Below are 20,759 nucleotides of genomic sequence, written 5' to 3' on the forward strand. Positions count from 1 at the left end.
TTCTCTCCCCCCGACACCCCCCTCCCAGGTTTCCCCAACCCCCACTCTACCTCGGTGCCCCTCACTCCCCCGTCCCCCGGGTGGGGGCCCCTGAGACCGGTTTAAATCCCAGTTTGAGGGCGGCTGCTCCGTTATCTCTCACCATCCAGTTCCCCTGGGGTCTGCTCAGCCCAGCTCCGGGCGGCGGCCTCCTCCTCCTCAGCCGGGCCCGGTTTTGCTGAGGGCACTCGCCGTCCCTCCGCCTTCCCTCATCTTCCCCGCGCTCCGCGGCCGGTCCTTGAGCTCGCCCCCTCCGCCCTCACCCCCTCCGCCCTCACCCATTGGTCACCATGGCGTCCGCGCGCACGGGTACCCGGTCTCCTATTGGCCGAAGGCCCGTCAATCAGATCGTCCACCCCGCCCACCCATGGGGCGTCCGCGCATGCGAACTGACGCAGCGGGTGCTCTGAGCCGCGCGCGCATGTCGGGATTGCGCGTGCGCGACATGCTTTGATTGACAGCCGCTGCAGACGTGGCGATCAGGGTCTGAGTGTAGTTGGAATTGGGATCTGCAGAACTCACGGTGAACAGGCTGCAAGGAGATGAATGGAACAACAATGCAGGAGAAACCAAGGAATACAGTCAATCATTCGCACTAAACCCCCAAAGGAGGACCAAAAAAAACCCGTTGTCTTTTTATTTCTAACTAAAATTTATGACACTTCATGCTGCTTTGCAAAGATTCCATGAAATAGACTGAGATCCCGCTCTAACAAACAAATACCAATTTCTGCAATGATTTCAAAGAACATAAAAATGACTTGCACTGATGTAGACTCTTTCATGCCGTCCTCAAGCTGTACATTGCTTTTGAACACTACTCACTGTTGTAAATTCAATGGAATTCACTTTCAATGACTAATTTGCTGATGCCTGCGCAAATCCAGCTTTCTCGTCCAGAAATCTGAAAGCATCACATTTGGGAATAGCGTCATACTACGTAATGACTCAACGACAGAGTGTTGATCAAAATTTGTGGGAAATATGCACATGAATTACTAAACCTCGCCTGTCAGTTTGCCCTTTCTGATTTAAACATTTCCTGCGTGGAGCTGAATCACACAGACCAGGGACTGGGATTTCACCTTCTGAGACAGCCAACGCCTAATTATTTGTCTTTAGATTTGTTCAGTTTGTTATGACACTCATCTGAAGCAGGTGGGATTTGAAACTGTATCTTCTGGCTCAGTTAGCACTATACAGACTCAGAGCTGAAAATGTGTTGCTGGAAAAGCGCAGCAGGTCAGGCAGCATCCAGGGAACAGGAGAATCGACGTTTCCGTCATAAGCCCTTCCTAAGGGCTTATGCCCGAAACGTCGATTCTCCTGTTCCCTGGATGCTGCCTGACCTGCTGCGCTTTTCCAGCAACACATTTTCAGCTCTGATCTACAGCATGTGCAGACCTCACTTTCTCCTCAACTATACAGACTCACACCAGAACAGCCACTTAGATGAGATAACAGTACCACGCCATTCCCACCTGCTTATTTTGGTGCCAAGTTTCCAGAATTTGCCTGGAGACCCCAGCAATGAAAGATTAATCTCTCAGACACAGTTACTTGCAAGACAGGAGAAAAGAAATTAGAGGGACACTGGAAAATAAAAGATTTTGGAACATTCTTCATTAAAACCAAGGAAAAAATTATCTTGAGTGGGCGGATGGTTAGAGGAAGTAGTGCATGACATGAAATCCCCAAGGAGAGGTGTAGCCAGAGTTGGCAACTTCATTTCCAACTGTACTGCAATATGAGTTAGCAGCTTGACAACAGCAAGGGAACACATGGGAATGAAAATGAATTTGGAACAAACTGCAGATTGCAAACTGAGATTAAAAGGGATGCCATTTTTATTATATCGCTGGCCAGTTATTCATTGTGGGAAGTGAATGCAAATCTAAGAAGCTAAGCGATAGCCTCCTGATCGATTGAATGGTGGAGTAGGTGCAAAGGGCTGAATGGCCTACTTCTTTCTGCTTGTATGTTGTATGGCCCTCATTGGATAAAGTCTGCTACTTAGACCATACAGGGATGCTCCTTGGTAATTTGCAGTATTGTTTGTATCTTGGGGCTGGTGATGGGGCTCCAGTGGTGAAGGTTAGTTGGTTTCAGGGCCCAAACGTTTGCTGCACTGTTCTTGCTGTGGTAGTTCATAGCCTCACAACAGATAAAGTTTGTCATGAGAAACCTGGTGCGTTTCACATTCCTTAATGCACAGGATGTCAGCTGAGGCATTTGTATCTGAAAGGTTGTTCCATATGGGGTGTTCAGTGAACAGCAGGCAAAGGTGGATTGAACAAGCCACAAATGAAATGTGAATAAAATGGTTTCAACCAACTTCTCGGTTTCTACTATTCGGCAAATGTGTGGGGGAGTGATTTTGCAATAACTGGAAGCCAGGTGAAAGAGGCTACCAGTCAGTTATGATGCACATTATTTCATTCAATTAAGTATCAACTAGGCATGTGTGTGTGTGTGCGCGCCCACGTGTGTGTATGTGCGTGTGTGTGTGTGCACGTGTTGAGTTATGCCAATCGGGTGAGATCTGGAATTAATTATAGATTAACTTATTGTTTGAGAGCTTGGGTTCTAAACTGGAGGAATGGTGTATAGCTTAAAGTTTGACTTGTATTTCTATGTTGTTTGTGTTAAGAGATGGGAAGACATAGTTCTAGTTGAGAGTTTGAGTGCTGGAAACTTTGTTTATACAGTGATTATCCAACAAAATGGAATCATGAACCAATCAAAACCATACAACAAAATTAAAGTGATACATAACAGTTAATATTAATAAACAACAGTCTTACTTAAACAACCAAAACCAGAAACTGCTTGAGAAACTGAGCAAGTCTGGCAGCATCTATGGAGAGAAAACAGACATAGTGTTTCGAGTCCAATGACCCTTCTTCAGTTTAACTTACTGCAGCTTAGCCCCTCCAGCCCAGTGCAGGAAAATTAGCAGCAAGACATTGTCACCAGAGTTGAAAAATGTTATGCTGGAAAAATACAGCAGGCCAGGCAGCATCCGAGGAGCAGGAGAATCGACGTTTCGGGCATAAGCCCTTCTTCAGGAATGAGGCTGGTGTGCCAAGCGGGCTGAGATAAAGGGTGCGCTCTTCCTCCAGGCGTCGTGTGGTCAGGGTCTGGCGATGGAGGAGGCCAAGGACCTGCATGTCCTTGGCGGAGTGGGAGGGGGAGTTAAAGTGTTCAGCCATGGGGCGGTTCGGTTGGTTGGTGCGGGTGTCCCAGAGGTGTTCCCTGAAACGTTCCGCAAGTAGGCGGCCTGTTTTCCCAGTGTAGAGGGGACCACATCGGGTGCAGCAGATACAGTAAATGATGTGTGTGGAGGTGCAGGTGAATTTGCGATGGATTCAGCACCGCCCTCTTGACCTGCAATCTTCTTCCTGACCTCTCCGCCCCCACCCCCTCTCCGGCCTATCACCCTCACCCTCACCTCCTTCCACCTATCGTATTCCCAGCGCCCCTCTCCCAAATTCCCTCCCCCCTACCCTTTATCTCAGCCTGCTTGGCACACTAGCCTCATTCCTGAAGAAGGGCTTGTGCCCGAAACGTCGATTCTCCTGCTCCCCGGATGCTGCCTGGCCTGCTGTGTTTTTCCAGCTCGACATTTTTCAACTCTGGTACTCCAGCATCTGAGTCCTCACTTTCTTCAAGACATTGTCACCAGCCTTGTTCTATCTCAAACATTTTCGCTGCAGCCTGGTGGAGTCCTCCTCTTAGAGTTCCTCCTTAAATATATCTCATCAGGTCTCCTTTGGTCTTTAATAGCATTTGGCTCTTTTATTAGATTAGCAATGCTGAGGTCTGGACCAATTGTGGAGACATGAGTTCTCAGCACTCCAAAGTCATTGAAAAAAATATCATAGAATCATAGAAAGTTAACTGATTGGACCTCAATTAGTTGAATGGGAAAAGAGGCTATTTGAAATTGGAGAACTCAATGTTGAGTCTTCCGGGCTGTGGGCTGCCCAGGTGGAAGATGAGGTGTTATTCCCCCAATTTGCAGTTTGGATCATTGTGGCAATGGAGGATGCCAAGGATAGTCATGTCAGAGAGGGAGTGGGAAGGGGAACTAAAATGGGTGGTAACAGGGAGGTCTGGATCGCCCCTGCAGGCCCGGTTGCCATGGTCGGCCAACTTTTCCCTAAGTTTACGTTTGGTCTCCCTGATGTAGGGAAGACCACATCAGGACTACCTGATGCAGTAAACTAGTTTGGAAGAGAGGCAGGTGAACCTCTATCTGAACATGGAAGGACTGTTTGGCACCCTGGATGGAGGTGAGGGGTATGGTGTACTGGCAGGTTTTACATCTATTCCGGTTGCAGGGAAAGGTGGAGGGGAAGTTGAGGAGTGGTGCAAACCAAGGACTATTGAAGGGAATGGTCCTTGTGGAAAGCAGAGAGAGGTGGGTAGGGAAGATGTTCTTGGTGGTAGGGTCTAGTTGGAGTTGGCAGAGGTGTGTAAGGATAATGCATTGGATGCGGAGACTGGTGGGGTGGTAGGTGAGGACAAGAGGACTCTGTCTTTATTGTATTTTGTGGGCGGGGTAGAGCAGTGGATTGGGGAATGGAGGTGATGCAGTGGAGGGCTGTATAGATGATAGAGGGAGGAAAAACACATTGTTAAAAATACATGGATATCTGGGATGCTTGGGCGTCCAATCTTGTTTATTTTTCTTGAGCATAGATTTCTTATATCCAGGCACTACAGAGCCATCCCAAAGCAGAAGTCAACATCGTGAATGGTATCATCACGTCGATTGGTTTGCACAGACCCCCAGAAGTGCAGATCGAATTGGAAGGAAGTTGGTGTCAGCTGAGCAAGAAGCTCTACTGTGGAGACATTGCAACCTTTAGCAAGGCTTGAACCTCTGTCAGGTTGTTGTTGGGGTGCCAGGATCTTTCTTTCTGATGTTTGAAAGGGGACCATTTCAAAATATTTCTTGTGTGATTCGTTCATGCTTTTCTGTTCTGTAATAAACTTTTTTCTCTCTGTTAAAAGTATAATGGCAGCCGCTTGTGAAAATATTTTGTGCCTGACAATGCTGGCGATCAAAAAGAAAAATATAAAATCTGTTACAATCTAGAGCTGTACAGCATGGAAGCAGACCCTTTGGTCCAACTTATCCATGCTGACCAGATATCTGAAATTAATCTAATCCCATTTGCCAGCTTTTGGACCATATCACTCTATGCCCTTCCTATTCATATACCCATCCAGATACCTTTTAACTGTTGCAATTGTACCAGCCTCCACCACTTCCTCTGGCAGCTCATTCCATACATGCACCATTTTCTGCGTGAAAAAATTGCCCCTTAGGTTTTTAAATCTTTCCCTTCCCACCTTAAACCTATGCCCTCTCTTTGGACTTCTCCATCCTATGGAAAAGACCTTGGCTATTCATCCTATCTATGCCTCTCATGATTTTATAATCCTCTATAAGATCACCTTTCAGCCTCTGAAGTTCTAGGGAAAATAGCCCCAGCCTATTCAGTCTCTCCCTTTGGCCGAAACTGTCCAATCCTGACAATATCCTTGTCAATCTTTTCTAAACCCTTTCAAGTTTCACAACATCCTATATTGTCTAACAAGTCAGGTCTCACTCGGGGATTTAAGGTGTGCAGTATTCTATAAACTGGGATTACAACAGCAGATCAGAACAAATTGTGTTCACAGAGGATGGCTTCTCAAGGAAGGTTAGGGATTTGTAGTAAATGCGAGTTTCACCAGCGAAGCCCACATACAGTGATTTGAGAGTTTCCTGTGAATAATGATTTCTGGGAGGTTTTTATTTTGTCAATAACACCAAGACAACCCTATTATTGTCACCATTATCAATCACATGGAACAAGACTAACCAATCCTAGGTGGTATAGAACCTTGTGGCTCTTGTGGTACTGTCCCTACCTCTGGGCCAGGAGATCCAGTTCAAAGTTCCATCTGCTCCAGAGGTGTGTCATTAAAAAGTCTGAACAAAACATCCACATTGAAAATGTGAATTATACCTGGGAGACACATTGGAACTTGACTATTGCTGAAACGAGAGACAAGCTGTTTATTAACAGGATTCTGAAGAAGAACCACACCAAACTTGAAATGTTAACTCTGTTTCTCTCCCCTCAGATGCTGCCAGACCTTCTGAGTTTCTCTCGTAATATCTATTTTCATTTCAGATTTGCTGTTGAAGCTTTGCATCTTTCACTGGTTGGGGCAAGAATTTCAAAACGCCAAATGTCAAACGATCATAACAATTTACACGCTGGAGAAAAGGATGCTGATTGGGTGGGAAGTCAGTTCTGATTGGCTGAGGCATTGTCATTGCACCTAATTCTCCCCAGTACTTTATAGCTTTTCCCTGATGATCCAACAATGCTTTGAATTAAACTTTCCTGATTAAATGCTGAAGTTTTTGTTTTTACGGAGGGCTTTGGCAGAATCTAAATCGGTTTAGAAACAATACAACCAACACCAATCCCTCCTAGTGGTAAATGTCCTAAGTACACAGTGTAAATAAAAATAACATTTTACAGAGGCATATAGCACAGAAGAGTCCCTTTGGTCCATCAAGTCTGCACTTGACTACACCATTACCCACACTCGTCCCATTTTTAGTACTTTTCAGTGGTTAGCACTGCTGCCTCACAGCACCAGGGACCCGGGTTCATTCCAGCCTCGGGCGACTGTCTGTGTGGAGTTTGCACATTCTCCTTGTGTCTGCGTGGGTTTCCTCCCACAATCCAAAGATGCGCAGGTCAGGTGAATTGGCCAAGCTAAATTGCCCGTAGTGTTTGGTGCATTAGTCAGGGGAAATGGATCTGGGTGGGTTACTCTTCGGAGGGTCGGTGTGAACTTGTTGGGCTGAAGGGCCTGTTTCCACACTGTAGGGAATCTAATCTAGTTACAAAGGTTATGTTACAAATTTCATTTCAAAGTTGTCATGCTTAAGTATTTCCATAGATTTTGTTTCCTTAAATATTTTCTCATCTTCTTATATTTCCTTCCATGTTCTTCTGGCCCAAGAGAAAGAACCACATGGAAGTTCTGTTTTCACAACCCAGTCATTGTTACTGATCTACTGACCCCAAGGAAGTTTTTCAGTTTGATCTACCTTTGGATGTTTCTCTTTCTTGCACTCCATACCACCTCCTTACCACAGAAAGCTGTGGGGGCAGAGTCCTTGTGTTAAATTAAGGTTAAGGTAGATAGATCAGTTTGATCAGTAAGAAATTCACCAAAGATCCTCAGACAGCACCTTACAAACCCACAACCACTTCCTTGTAGAAGGACAAGAGGAGCAGATATATGGGAACAGCATCCCCTGCATGTTCCCCTCCAAGCCACTCACCATCCTAACTTGGAAATATATTGCTGTTCCTTCGCTGTCATAGGGTCAAAGTCCTGGAATTCCCTTTCTCAGGACATTGTGGGTCAACCCAGAGCAGATGGACTCAGCAGTTCAAGATGGCAGCTCACCCCCACCTTCTCAAGGTCCAACTAGGACTGGCAAGAAGTGCTGGCACAGCCAGCAACACCCATATCCCACAAATGAATTAAAAAATGGGAATCAAGGGCTATGAGGAAAATGCAGGAAAATGGATATGAGAAATGTTGGATGAGCCATGATGCTATTGAATGACAGAACAGGCTAAAGAGACTGAATGACTGCTAGTCTTCCTGTTTTTTATGGTCTTTATCAGTGACAAATCTGAAGGTGCTTTTCAGCAGTGTTGCCAGACTAAAATTGATCGTGAGCTTAAGATTGAGGTATTGGGCAGGAAAGGTAAATAACAAGTGCCTTATTAAAAGTTGCAACAGTCCTACTCTCTCAGTAGAGAGAGAGAGAGAGACAAAAAGTTGTGGTTCAACCTAAGAGTCACCGCGTCTCAGATGCAGGGAGAGGTTGAGAAGGTTGGTCACCTCAGCTGGTGCAGGAATTGTCCCACACTGTTGGTCTCAGAGTGCTCCTTGTTGGGATATTGTGGATGTAGATGCAATCATACACCCACACTCTTCACAGTCCTCTGGGCAATTAAAGATGGGTAATAAATGTTAGCAAGCCAGCAAAGGCCACATCCTATGAATGAATAAGACAAAAATATGGAATATGACAAACAGCGAGGAAAAGGCCTTCTTGCCCGTTCCATATAATTGTGATGTCGTGTGAATCACAAAGGAGCTCTCACCATACCCGGAGAGCACGTGCAGACCTGGGGTTTCTGCACATTCGTACTGTAACCTGCCTGAAATTGCCCATAGACAGTGCAAAGGATTTCAAAACCTAATTAGGAATGGGTAATAGCTAAGGACATCTATAACTCCTCAACAAATAAAGCATAATCGCCAGCTGTGCTCACTGCAAGTCAAGATCTTGTGATCTATTGTGCTACTTTAAAAAGAATTGAGCTACAATCTAACATTGCTCACAAACTCATGATGTCTTCCCCAAGAAGAATGAATTACCATTGGGTATTTTTGCTGATGAGTGTACCATTTATAAGCCTTTTCGGAAGCTCTAAACATTAAGGTGGATATCAATAAGTATGTTTTAAAGATTTTGAGTAGATTTTTGTTTGAATTTCCTGAGAACATGTCTACTTTGACACACAATGATTTGATTTTTACCTTTGTACGCTTCAGTTTAGCATCTCGTCTGAAGTCTCTAAGTGCTGAGGTGAAAACTCCTGTATTATCTGTTCAAAGTCTTTGAAATGGGTCTTAATCCAACAGTCGGATTCAGCAGTAAATGTACTTACCACGAAGCCGAGGCTGAAACAGTGGAGTAAGGCGGATACATAGAGTGTTCCTACGGTCAGAATTTGTTGGATATCAGTTATCTAGAGGCTGTATCAATAGTTGGAATCTGATATGACATATCCCCAAAGGAATTATACAGGTTTTTCTGCACTTGTTAATTAAATCTAAACTCTTAAGTAAGTATATCAGACAAATCAAATCAATTTGACACTGCAGCTGTCAAGGGTCACATTCTCTCCTTCTATAATCTAAACATGCCAGTGCCAACAATGTCTCCCATTATAAGACTCACGATGATATTTGGAAGCTACAAGCTTTTAGACACAGGGCCATTGTTGCTTAGATGCCTAATGAAGTAAACAAAAAAAACGAGCTTCCTCTGTCTATGTGCCAATTTTCTGTTGCTTTTGAATCTCTGATGTAAGATGACAGAGTCTTCATGGTCATTTTTATTCTGAGTGCTAGTGTAAAATAAACAGTATTGGATGGATCTCTGCCAATTCTTCGTGTAAACTCTCTCCTTCTGACCCTTACTATCATTCAGCTATGCCACAGATCTGTATCCACTCCATCCTGTTTCTTAGACTTCCCATTAAACCCATCTGGATAACTAATGCTCTTTTGGAAAGGAAATTACTGTTCTTGCCCACATGTGACTCCAGATGCACAGACTCTTGCCTAATTAGGGATGGATAGCTAAACCAAGCCTTGCCAATGACACCCACGTCCTATGAATAAAGATTAAGGAAAGAAATCTTCACAAAACTCCCCATAATTAACAACAACTTGCATTTGTACAGTGCCTTTATTGACAAGGTAATGAGGAGGAATGTCTTCCCTCAGACTGTTGTGAATCTTTGGAATGATCTACCCGAAGAATACTGGAGAGTCTCTTATCGAACATATTCGTGGATAAGGTGGTTGAATTCTAACAGGAGAGTAGGGTTGAGGCCAAGGTCAGATCAGCCACCATTGTGTTAATTGGTGGAGTAGTCTCCAGGGATGATAAGGCTTACTCTTGCTGCTCCATCTTAGGTGCATAAAATGTCCCAAGGTCATTTTGCAGGACCATTAAATAAAATGTCAGTGACTCACATGAGGAGGGGTGAAGACTGGTGAAGAAATATTTAGTTGAATAGCTGTGACTTAGAGAGCCAGAAAAGCAGAGACAGTGAAAAGTAGCTGAAGGAAATGAGTCCAATGCTCCCAAGTCCAAAGCAGAACTCGAGAAGCCCAGATCTGTTTGCGAACGGTGGGACTACAGGAGCTGACAGAGATAGGGGAGGGTTGTGGCCACACAGGGATTTGGAAATGAGGATGAGACTTATGAATTTGTTTTACCGGGAGCCAAGTCAGTGAGCACAGGGACAAAGGAGGAACAGTCAGTTAGGTGACAGAGGATGCCCCAGGTAGACAGAGGAAGTGCTTCAGGGATACCCTCCAGGCCTCAGTGTGGAAGTGCAGCATTCCCACAGACACCTGGGAATCACTGGCCCATGACCATCCAAAGTGGGGGAGGAGCATCCAGGAAGGCATGGAGCACCTGGAGACTCGGCATTGGGAAAAAGCGGGAGCCAGTGGGGAAAACAGGGAAAGGAATGTGCTGCCACACCCACAACCCACCCACCCCCTTCCCGTGACCACCACCTGCCAGAGCCTGGGATAGCTCCATCAGTCATACAGCCACCTACGGACTCACCCTGAGAGTGGGATAGAGTCACCCTAGTCTGTGAGGGTCTGCCAATGATGGAGGAACAGAATTTGGTGCAAGTTAGGAGAGGGCCACCGGCAATAATGTACATTGTATCCAATAGTGACTCCCTCACTCGAATCTCTCCTTCAGTTCTTTACTGTCTCCACTCCTCCCTCTTAACACACCATTTCTTCACTTTCCTTTTTAATTCCTCCAGCTCTTTCCCCTCCCCTTGTATCCACCTTCCTGCCTTGTTTTTCTCTGGCCCCGCCTGGTTACCTCAGCGGACGTAGCAGCCTGTGCTGGCCCACTGTGTCTAGTGAATGTGGGTGTAGCAGGAGAGTGAGCCCAGAGCAGACAGAGGACAGCTGACCACTGCACTCACAAGCTCAGTGACTGCATGTCACAACTAACCACCCCCTCAGCCACTGTCGGCTATCAGGTAAGCAGCTCTTTTCCAGCACCCTCTGTCTCTCAATCCTCCTTTCCTGAATAATATCTTTTCTTCCTCTCGATTCTAACTTTAGAAAACTTCCGTTTCAAATCCCTAAAATGTGGGCAGTGTTTCTCTGAGTCAGTTTTAGGGTAATTACAGTTTAGACAAGTCCAAAAAGAAGTTCTATAAAGGTATCAAAATGAACTGTCGGTTAACTCCCGTGTTATTTGGCTGCCTTCTTATTCACCTTCAGAAACATCAAAGGATTCTTCATGTTAAACATTTTAGTTTGTTTTAATTTTTAAAATAAAAACTGCATTTAAAAGAAAGCTTTAAAGTTTCAAGCCAGTCCCATTCTTTATCCTGTCGATAAACTTCAATGCCTTTAACCTGTGCTAGTCCAGTCATACTGCCACTGGCCCTGCCAACCCCCATCAATCATTTGGAATTCCGTGTTCAGGTAACCTTACCCTCTGAAGTGCATTCAGGTAAGTCATTGTTTGAAGGGGGTGTGATTATTCTGAATCACTGTTGCATGTACGTTTCTGTTAATTCATATTTTCACAGGGCATGGGAGAAATCTTTAATAGTTGAATCCTATAATTATGCAGGCCCCTCTCTAAACCTGTTGGGCACCTATTGCTAAAGGAATAGAGTATAAAAGAAGTGTTGCTACAGCTGTACAAGGCATTAGTGAGACCACACCTAGAAATTTGTGTACCGTTTTAGTCCCCTTACTTGAGGAGAGATGTAGATGCATTGGGGGCAGTTCAGAGGAGGTTCACTAGAATGATTCCAGAAATTAGATTTGTTCTATTTGGAGAGATTGAGCAGTTTAGGCCGATACTCTCTGTAGTTTAGAAGAATGAGATTAAATCTAATTGAGGTCTATAACTTGCTAAAAGGGCTGACAAAGTAGACGTAGAGAGAATATTTTCTCATGTGGAACATTCTAGAGCAAGAGGTCTAACCGTTAGGATAAGGGGGAGCAGATTTAAAACAGAAAAGAGGAAGAATTGCATCTCTCAAAGGACTGTGAATCTATGGAATTCACTAACGCAGAGTGCAGTGGATGCTGGGACATTGAGTAAATTTAAATGATAGACAGGTTAAAGGGTAAGAAAATAGAGTCATAGAGTCATAGAGATGTACAGCATGGAAACAGACCCTTCGGTCCAACTCGTCCATGCCAACTAGATAGCCCAATCCAATCTAGTCCCACTTGCCAGCACCTGGTCCATATCCCTCCAAACCCTTCCTATTCATATACCCATCCAAATGCCTCTTAAATGTTGCAATTGTACCAGCCTCCACCACTTCCTCTGGCAGCTCATTCCACACACATACCACCTTCTGAGTGAAAAAGTTACCCCTTAGGTCTCTTTTATATCTTTCCCCTCTCACCCTAAACCTATGCCCTCTAGTTCTGGACTTTCCCCACCCCAGGGAAAAGACTTTGTCTATTTATCCTATCCATGCCCCTCATAATTCTGTAAACCTCTATAAGGTCACCCCTCAGCCTCTGACGCTCCAGGGAAAACAGCCCCAGCCTGTTCACCCTCTCCCTCTAGCTCAGATCCTCCAACCCTGGCAACATCCTTGTAAATCTTTTCTGAACCCTTTCAAGTTTCACAACATCTTTGTGATAGGAAGGAGACCAGAATTGCACGTAATATTCCAACAGTGGCCTAACCAATATCCTGTACAGCCTCAACATGACCTCCCAACTCCTGTACTCAGTAATAGAGTGAGATTTAAAAAAGACGTGGGCAGTTTTTTTACACAGAGCATGGTTTGCATGTGGAATGAACTTCTGGAGGAAGTGATGAATGTGGGTACAATTACAATGTTTAAAAGACATTTGGATAAGGTTTGGAGGAAAAACGGCCAAGAGCAAGCAGGTGGGGCTAGTTGAGTTTGAGATTATGTTTGGCGTGGACTGGTTGGACCGAAGGACCTGTTTCTGTGCTGTATGACTCTATACCTCTATGAGATGAGAGATTGCCATGATTTTATTAAATAGTAGTGCAGGCACGAGGGGCTGAATGGCCGATGACTGCTCCTAGTTCTGATGTTCTTTATATACATATAGTCGGGCAATCACCTCTATACAATACCAGCTAGGGCTCCACCAGGACGAGACTAGTGTAGTGGCAGTATGACTGGACTAGCACAGGTTAAAGGCATGAATTTGAATCCTAAATGCTAGTCCTTGCGGCTCCCATTAGTAATTTGCTCTCATCATATCAAACAGCAGCAACACTGACATTATATCTTCTGGATGCCACTTTATAGAATCCTCAGTCTTTTTGCAACTTTGAATATTCTTTCCACTGGTTGATACATCAAATGTTTAGCATATATTTTAGTCTCCACATTTTAAATCCCAAATCAATGGAAAACATAATCTGGAAATAGAAGGCAGCTTCAGTAGTATTGCATGAAGCTATCATCGTAACAATGATTATGCATTGATTATTGTCAAAGTGCAATTAGGTCCCTCTCTAGAAAGAAATTTGTCCCCACCTTGTCTTTTTTAATTCATTCACAGGATGTGAGTGTCACTGGCTGGGATCTTGCTGTGTAGATGTCAGTTGCAATGTTTCCTCCTTTACTGTAGTGACTACATTTTAAATGTAACCAATTCACAGTTGGATTCTTCAGGGATGTCATGAGGTTGTAGAATGTACTATATAAATACAAAATTTACCTTTTTCCCTTTAATTCATTCTCAACAAGCCCAGCAATTATCATCCATCCCATCTGCCCAAGGAAAAATTATCTTCTTGAACTGCTACAGTCCCTATGGTGGGTGTACATTGACATTTTGGCTTGGGAGGGTTGTCACGAATTTGACCCGGTAACTGTGAAGGAATGGAGCTGTGTTTCCAAGTCAGGATGGTGAGTGGCTGGGAGGGGAACTTGCAGGGGGGGGGGGTTAGTGTTCTCATGTATCTGCTGCCCTTGTCCTTCGAGATGGAAGCCACCACAGGTCTGGAAGACTTAAGGGGTCTCAACTTAATGTTTCCTCTGAAAGGCAGTGCAAGACTCATTCAATGCTGTCAGCCCAGATTATAGGAAGTTAGGAGCGGGATTAGGCCATTCGGCCCTTTGAATCCATTTCACCATTGAACAACATCATAGCCGATCTGATTGTGTTCTCAACTCCATTTTTCTGTACGTCCCTCCTTTACCCTTGATACCTTTATCTAGTAAAAAGTCTACCTATCAGATATATCCAGGAGTGGGGCATGAACCTCCATTTGTTTTGATGATGTGAGTGCCCCTAATAGCAAAGACAGTTAATGTCGTTTGTTTTTACATTTGTAAATGTGTTAAGTATGCACATCAATGTAATCATTTCAGCCTCCAATAAATCCTTGTGAGTACCACAAACTGTTCTCTCTCGGACAAGATTGAGTGTAAGATTGCTTCTCATCCATTTGCAAGGAAACCCTGTGCCTGCTGTTTTAATACAGCAAGGCTAATGGGTTCTATATGCACTAAACTAATTCTCAGGCAAATATTACAAACTTAAGCTCACCCAAAACTCTGCTGCATACATCTGAATTTAGAGAAAGTTCTGATTTCATATAACCCCTCCCGATCCCTGAATCACAGAAACATAGAAAATAGAAACAGGAGTAGACCATTCAGCCCTTGGAGTCTGTTCTATGCTTCAATAGTATCATCCAACTCAGTACCCTGTTTCCCCTGTTCTCTCCACACCATTTGATCCACTAGATCTAACTCCTTCTTGAGGACATTCAATGTTTTGACCTCAACTGCATTGTGTGGCAGAGAATTCCACTGGGTCCCCACTCTCTGGGTGAAGACATTTCTCCTCGTCTCAGTCCGAAATGGTCTGCATTGATTCCCGGTCAGGCAAAGTCTTGATTTTTAAAAGTCTCTTCCTTGCTGTCAAATCCCTCCGTGCCCTTAAGACCCCTATCTCCGTAACCTCCCCCAACCCCATACTCCCTGAGGTCTCTGCACCCCTCCAAGTCTGCTCTGTTCTAATTCCGCCCCCAATGTTCATTGCCCCATCACTGGTGCTTGGGCCCCGAGTTACTTTGGTCCTAATGTCTGGAATTCCTTCCCTACATGTCTCCCCCTCTCGACCTCACTCTCCTCCTTTAAGACACTCCTCAGAATCTACCTCTTTGACCAGAATTTTGTGTCAGTTGACAGCCTTTGGTCCTGTTCCTTGCCTTGCACTGTCCTGGGAAGCATGTTTGTACGTTTCTTTACCCTGTGGGCTGCTGCATAACTGAAAGTCGCTTGAGGAAAATTGAGGGGGCAATAGAATTTTGTGTTTTCCTATCTCCACAGCTCCACGGAATGGCGGGATAGAAGGAATCTCAACGGCACGGAGGTCGCAGAACTTGGAGTAGCGAGCCGGGGCAGTGGCAGAGACCCTGGCACATCATGTACCCAACTGTCTTTGGACCCTTCATACCCAGGAGATTCGTGAGCCCCCCTGAGACTCTGTCGCTGCCCCCCATTCAGATGCACAACTTTTCCAGCCGGCCCCTTACCATAGTCATGGCAGATGTGGACAGCTTCCAGGAAGGAGCAGGGAAATGTATAGAGTATCACCACTTCTACGGGGCTCCCTATTTCTATCCGTACTGGTATATGCCCCCTGCCAATCTGGCAGGATATACGTACCCACCATACTATCCGTACAATGGATACTACCCTCAGCAGACCCCACTCAGCTCAGCCGGTTGGCCTGAAGGCTCTGTGCTGAAGGGGGAGCTGCACTGGGGTAAGATGGACCGTGTTTTTGGACCGGTAAGGGAACTGCCCGACTTTGTCCAGGACGAGCTGCGCAGAGTCTACGGCACCTACCCCAAAACGATTGTCACCATCACCTACCAGAACGGGGAATACCTGGTGAAAGGCGACCCCAAAGTGGGCGAGCAGAAATACAAGGTGGAAAAGAAAGTTATCAGGCGACCGCCCACTCCCAGCGATGAGGAGGATGACTCGGTGAGCGAGGCTGTGGAGAAACACAAAAGGAAGTCGAAACGCTAGAGGCACTGTTTTCAGATGATTTGTAAAGCAATGGACGTTGTTAGTAAGAGAAATGAAAGCAGGCGGTGCTAGAGAAACTCAGCAGGTCTGGCAGCAGCTGTAGAGAGAGGAATGGATTCAGTTCCAATATGAACCATTCTCAGGAACCATGAGGTTTGATTGCGTGTAAAGTCCCAAGCCGATACAGCATTACAGCACAGTGAATACAGTGAGGGTATAATGGGGTGATTGAGGTATGTGGGTGTGCCTGAGATCCCTCTGTTGGTTTATGGCTACACTGCCTGTTTGTACACACACTCCAAAGCAACCATGTCTGCAATCCCTCTCTCAAAAAGCTGTCAGTTTTTAAAATATAATTTATATATTAAATCCATATTAATCTTCAAGTTAGAGATACTCGATTGAACCCAGTTTTTCATATCGAAGGTCATATAGTGATAGTAACACTCGCTGTCACTTCCTTCCACAGAAGGTGTTGTAACCTCTTTTTTTAAAAAAGGAAACATTACAGGAGTGTCTAAAACCTTATAAGGTTGGGAATACTCAGCAAATCAGGTAACGTTGGTATAGGGAGGTGCAGAACCTTTGTTTCTGATTGAAACCACCATTTTCTATTTGTATTTCCAACATCTGCAGTATTTCTTTTTTGATCTCTCATTTTCAATGGTTCTGTCACTTGATGATGCTTTAACCTTTCAAACAAAACAAAGCAGTATTGACTGCTCTTTCCCTTTCTGTTAAGCAATCTCAAGGGGCTGAATGGCTGCTTCCTGCTCTATATTCCTATTTACTGACTCATTTTCAGACTTCAGGTCTGTACGTAGATGCTTCCTATTGTTACAGCTCACTAAATCTATCTATAAATGTGAACGTTTTTATTAAAATTGTTCATTTTTACCAATCTGTCTAATTCTGGTTAAAACAATATGCGCATACGCTTTCCATTAACAAGAAAATAACAATTCATTGTACTCAAACTGTTTTTAACAAATGGTTGAAAAAAGACAAATGAACAATGCTAATTTAAACCTCTTTTACTTAAACTCTACCCCTTTCTTAAAATCCCCACAACATAGAAACATAAAGAGATGAAATATTATGGGGGGAGAGGGTGAGGAAAAAGTCAGTGAGGTGCAGATCAGACACCACTCCAGATCACAGATGTCGAAGAGTTGTTTTCTTTTGATTCCATCTGCTTCTTTGCTAATGACACGAAGTTGTGGATACATCAATTCAGAGTGTCATTAATTTGTTGCAGATTCACCCTTCTGATGCCCCCATGAAGGTGTTTTTTTTTGTAATCCTCTTTGCCTTTTAATGAAGAAATTTGCAGCGAGTGGTTTACAGGAAAAGGGAGAGTGAGAACAGCTACCAGGAGATTTTCTGTCACTTCCTATCAAGGAGGAAGAGAATGAGGTTTAGCTGCTTTCTTGCTGCAGATTAGAAGCGTCTGTTTGTTGGGCACACTGGTAAGGCTATGGTCACCTGCCTAGCCGCTCATCAATAATTTGTTAATCTGCTGAGCTCTCCTGAACCCACACAACTAGATGATTGAAAGGCCAATAAAAAAAAACTGTCTCTGAGCAGAATTAATCTGAACACTCACTCACTCCCTCTCTCTCTCATATACACACACATACACACCTGAAGTGTGTAGAATTCTCCCATCCCTGCTTAAATAAGGCAACGTTTTCTATGCAACACACAATGAACTCCACTAACCTGTGATGTGTGCTCAAAACACATGTATGCTAAAACACTGTAATTCCATTCTCATGCAATCCTGTGTTTTAAGAAAATTACTTAAAAGAAGCACCATTTAAACTAATGGGGTCGGAATTGCATTATATCCAATACATGCTTTAAGCAATCATGGTTTAGAAGCAATATCCCCAATTTGTCAATCACTTATAACAAATTCGCAATAATGACATGCGCATTATAGCAGAACAGCCTGTATTAGAAATGATGAGTCTGCAGAGTTGATACAAAAGTTGAGCTGCTGCTGAAGAGGACAACATGTCGTTCAGAGTGAAAACATTGCTCAGGAAAAGTGACCCCATCTTTTCTTGTCCCGGTTCCCTTTCGAATTATTGCGGATATGAGACAAGCCTGGAATTCTTCCATAAACAATGGGAAAACTGTGCAACAGCCACACACTCATTGAGCTAACCGTAACAAGTACAAATATTTTTATCACTGCAGGATCATCACCATGAGTGGAAATGAACTTTAGTAAACATTGGTGCAGCTCAATGATCACACTTTGTTTCACAGTAAACTTACCCTCAAAGCAGCTCCTTTCAAAATTGTAGGCCCAAGCAAACCTGGGAATAAAATAATTCCTTTGGATGATTGCGATCAAGATAATTTGGACATTTTTCAAAGATACAATTACAATGCGGTCATTATTTTCACATTAGAACATAGAACATAGAAAAGTACAGCACAGAACAGGTCCTTTGACCCACGATGTTGTGCCGAGGCTTAATCCTAATGTAAAATATAATAACTTAACCTACGGACCCCTCAACTCACTGCTATCCATGTGCATGTCCAGCAGTGGCTTAAATGTCCCCAATGATTTTTGTTCCACCACCACAGCTGGCAACACATTCCATGCACTCACAACTCTCTGTGTAAAGAACCTACCTCTGACATCTCCTCTATACCTTTCTCCTAATATCTTAAAAATTTGTACACTTCATTGGGGAAAATGCAGTGTCAGAACGGGAAACCTAAGCAATTCGCTCCACTCCCTGAATAAATTTTGGAACCTCATGCGTAATTATTTCTGTGGGGCTCTCTCCCAGCACAGCGACAGGAGGTTGTAAAGAGGCAATAAGTTATTCTCCCCCGTGTTCTTCCTATTTGTATCTTGCACCTGATGAAGATTTTGCTCCATAACATTGTCCCCTTAATTTAAACTTTGAAAAGAAGCAAGAATTTTAACTTTTATAGCCCCCTTCACAGTCTCAGGCAAGGCACTTTACACCAACAAAGTAATTTTACAACGTAGTCACTGTTGTGATGCCAGGAAACGTGGTCGCCAATTTACACACAGCAAGCTCCCACAAACAGCGATGTGGTAATGAGTAGGTAATTTGTTTAGACCATAAATCATAGGAGTAGGCCATTCAGCCCCAAGCACCTGCTCCACCTTTAAATAGGATCATGGCTGACATTGCTCACACTTTGCTCCCCCTTCCCTGGAACCCTTGATTCTCCGAATCTATCTTCCTCAGCCTTAAATATACACAAGGACTCTGCTCCCTCAGCTACCTGAGGCAAGGAGCTCCAAACACTCACAACCCTTTGAGAGAAGACATTTTTCCTCATCTGAGTCTGAAATTAGCTCCTTTATTCTGAGTTTGTACCCTCTGATCCCAGACCCTCCCACTGGGGGAAACAGCCTCTAGGAATTTGTCATACCCTTAAAGAATCCAATATGTTTCAACGACATCACCTCTTGTTCTTCAAAACTCCAGGGAGTAGAGTCCCAACCTGTTTAATCTTTGCTTATAAGACAATCCCTCCACCACAAGGATCATCCTAGTGAACCCGTTCTGAAGTATCTCCAATGAAATGATATTTTTCCTGAAATAAGGGAAACAAACCAGCTCACAGTATTCTAGGTGAGATGACACCAGCACCCCGTACATTTGCAGTAAGACTTAGAGTCATAGAGTTGTAGAGATGTACAGCATGGAAACAGACCCTTCGGTCCAACCCGTCCATTCCGACCAGATATCCCAACCCAATCTAGTCCTGCCAGCACCCGGCTTACATCCCTCCAAATCCTTCCTATTCATATACCCATCCAAATGCCTCTTAACTTTTGCAATTGTACCAGCCTCCACCACTTCCTCTGGCAGCGCATTCCAAACACGTACCACCTTCTGTGTGGAAAAGTTGCTCTGTAGGTCTCTTTTATATCTTTCCCCTCTCACCCTAAACCTATGCCCTCTAGTTCAGGACTCCCCGACCCCAGGGAAAAGACTTTGTCTATTTACCCTATCCATGCCCCTCATAATTTTGTAAATCTCTATAAGGTCACCCCTCAGCCTCCAACACTCCAGGGAAAACAGCCCCAGCCTGTTCTGCATCTCCCTGTAGCTCAAATCCTCCAACCCTGGCAACATCCTTGAAAATCTTTTCTGAACCCTTTCAAGTTTCACAACATCTTTCCGATAGGAAGGAGACCAAAATTGCACACAATATTCCAAAAGTGGCCGAACCTTATATTCCAGACTCCTTGTTTCTGTTATAGGCAAAAGTGAGGACTGCAAATTCTCCTTGTTCTGTTATGCTGGTCGAGGGAGAGATATTGACCCCCTCCTCTGATTTATCTCTCCACCCTGCAGGCACTCTGCCACTATTCCTGATAAAGGGCTTTTGCCCGAAACGTCAATTTTCCTGCTCCTCGGATGCTGCCTGAACTGCTGTTCTTTTCCAGCACCGCTCTAATCTAGAATCTGGTTTCCAGCATCTGCAGTCCCTGTTTTTACCTAGAGATATTGACCAGGCCAGCAGGGATATTACCCCTAATCTTCTTCAGAATTGCGCCAAAGAACCTTTAACGTCCACCTGAGGAGGCCACTGGTGCCTCAGTTTGTCTCATCCAGAAAGGCAGCACCTCAGACAGTGCAGCTTTCCAGAGATTTTGTCCTTGACCGATAGCGAAACTGTGGGTCCATTTGTCTGGGATTTGACTCCCCAGTTTTCACTTCAGTGGGTGAATGCTGGCTACTGAATCACAGTTCACCACCAATGTTGTCA

The 20,759-nt window shown here is 44.3% G+C and overlaps 2 protein-coding genes and 1 long non-coding RNA gene across 3 annotated transcripts in view; 1 reads left to right on the forward strand and 2 right to left on the reverse strand.

The window, feature by feature from the left end:
- Nucleotides 1-298, reverse strand: part of mfsd13a (major facilitator superfamily domain containing 13A) — a 46,774-nt gene extending 46,476 nt beyond the window's left edge. The window contains exon 1 of the mRNA XM_043713064.1: nt 143-298. The gene's annotated coding sequence lies outside the window, so the exon portion shown is untranslated. The remainder of the gene's footprint in view (nt 1-142) is intronic.
- A 10,480-nt stretch (nt 299-10,778) lies between these two features.
- Nucleotides 10,779-16,829, forward strand: LOC122560986. Its single transcript, XM_043712229.1, has 2 exons — nt 10,779-10,946; nt 15,273-16,829. The coding sequence occupies exon 2, from the start codon at nt 15,369-15,371 to the stop codon at nt 15,978-15,980; it is 612 nt and encodes a 203-aa protein (XP_043568164.1). The 5' UTR covers nt 10,779-10,946; nt 15,273-15,368; the 3' UTR covers nt 15,981-16,829.
- A 460-nt stretch (nt 16,830-17,289) lies between these two features.
- Nucleotides 17,290-20,759, reverse strand: part of LOC122560988 — a 42,952-nt gene continuing 39,482 nt past the window's right edge. Inside the window, exons 2-3 of the long non-coding RNA XR_006314873.1 lie at nt 18,267-18,307; nt 17,290-17,373 (exon numbers count right to left, since the gene is read on the reverse strand). This is a non-coding gene — a long non-coding RNA (uncharacterized LOC122560988). The remainder of the gene's footprint in view (nt 17,374-18,266; nt 18,308-20,759) is intronic.

This window comes from Chiloscyllium plagiosum, chromosome 22 (genome assembly GCF_004010195.1).
Source record: "Chiloscyllium plagiosum isolate BGI_BamShark_2017 chromosome 22, ASM401019v2, whole genome shotgun sequence".
NCBI lineage: Eukaryota > Metazoa > Chordata > Chondrichthyes > Orectolobiformes > Hemiscylliidae > Chiloscyllium > Chiloscyllium plagiosum.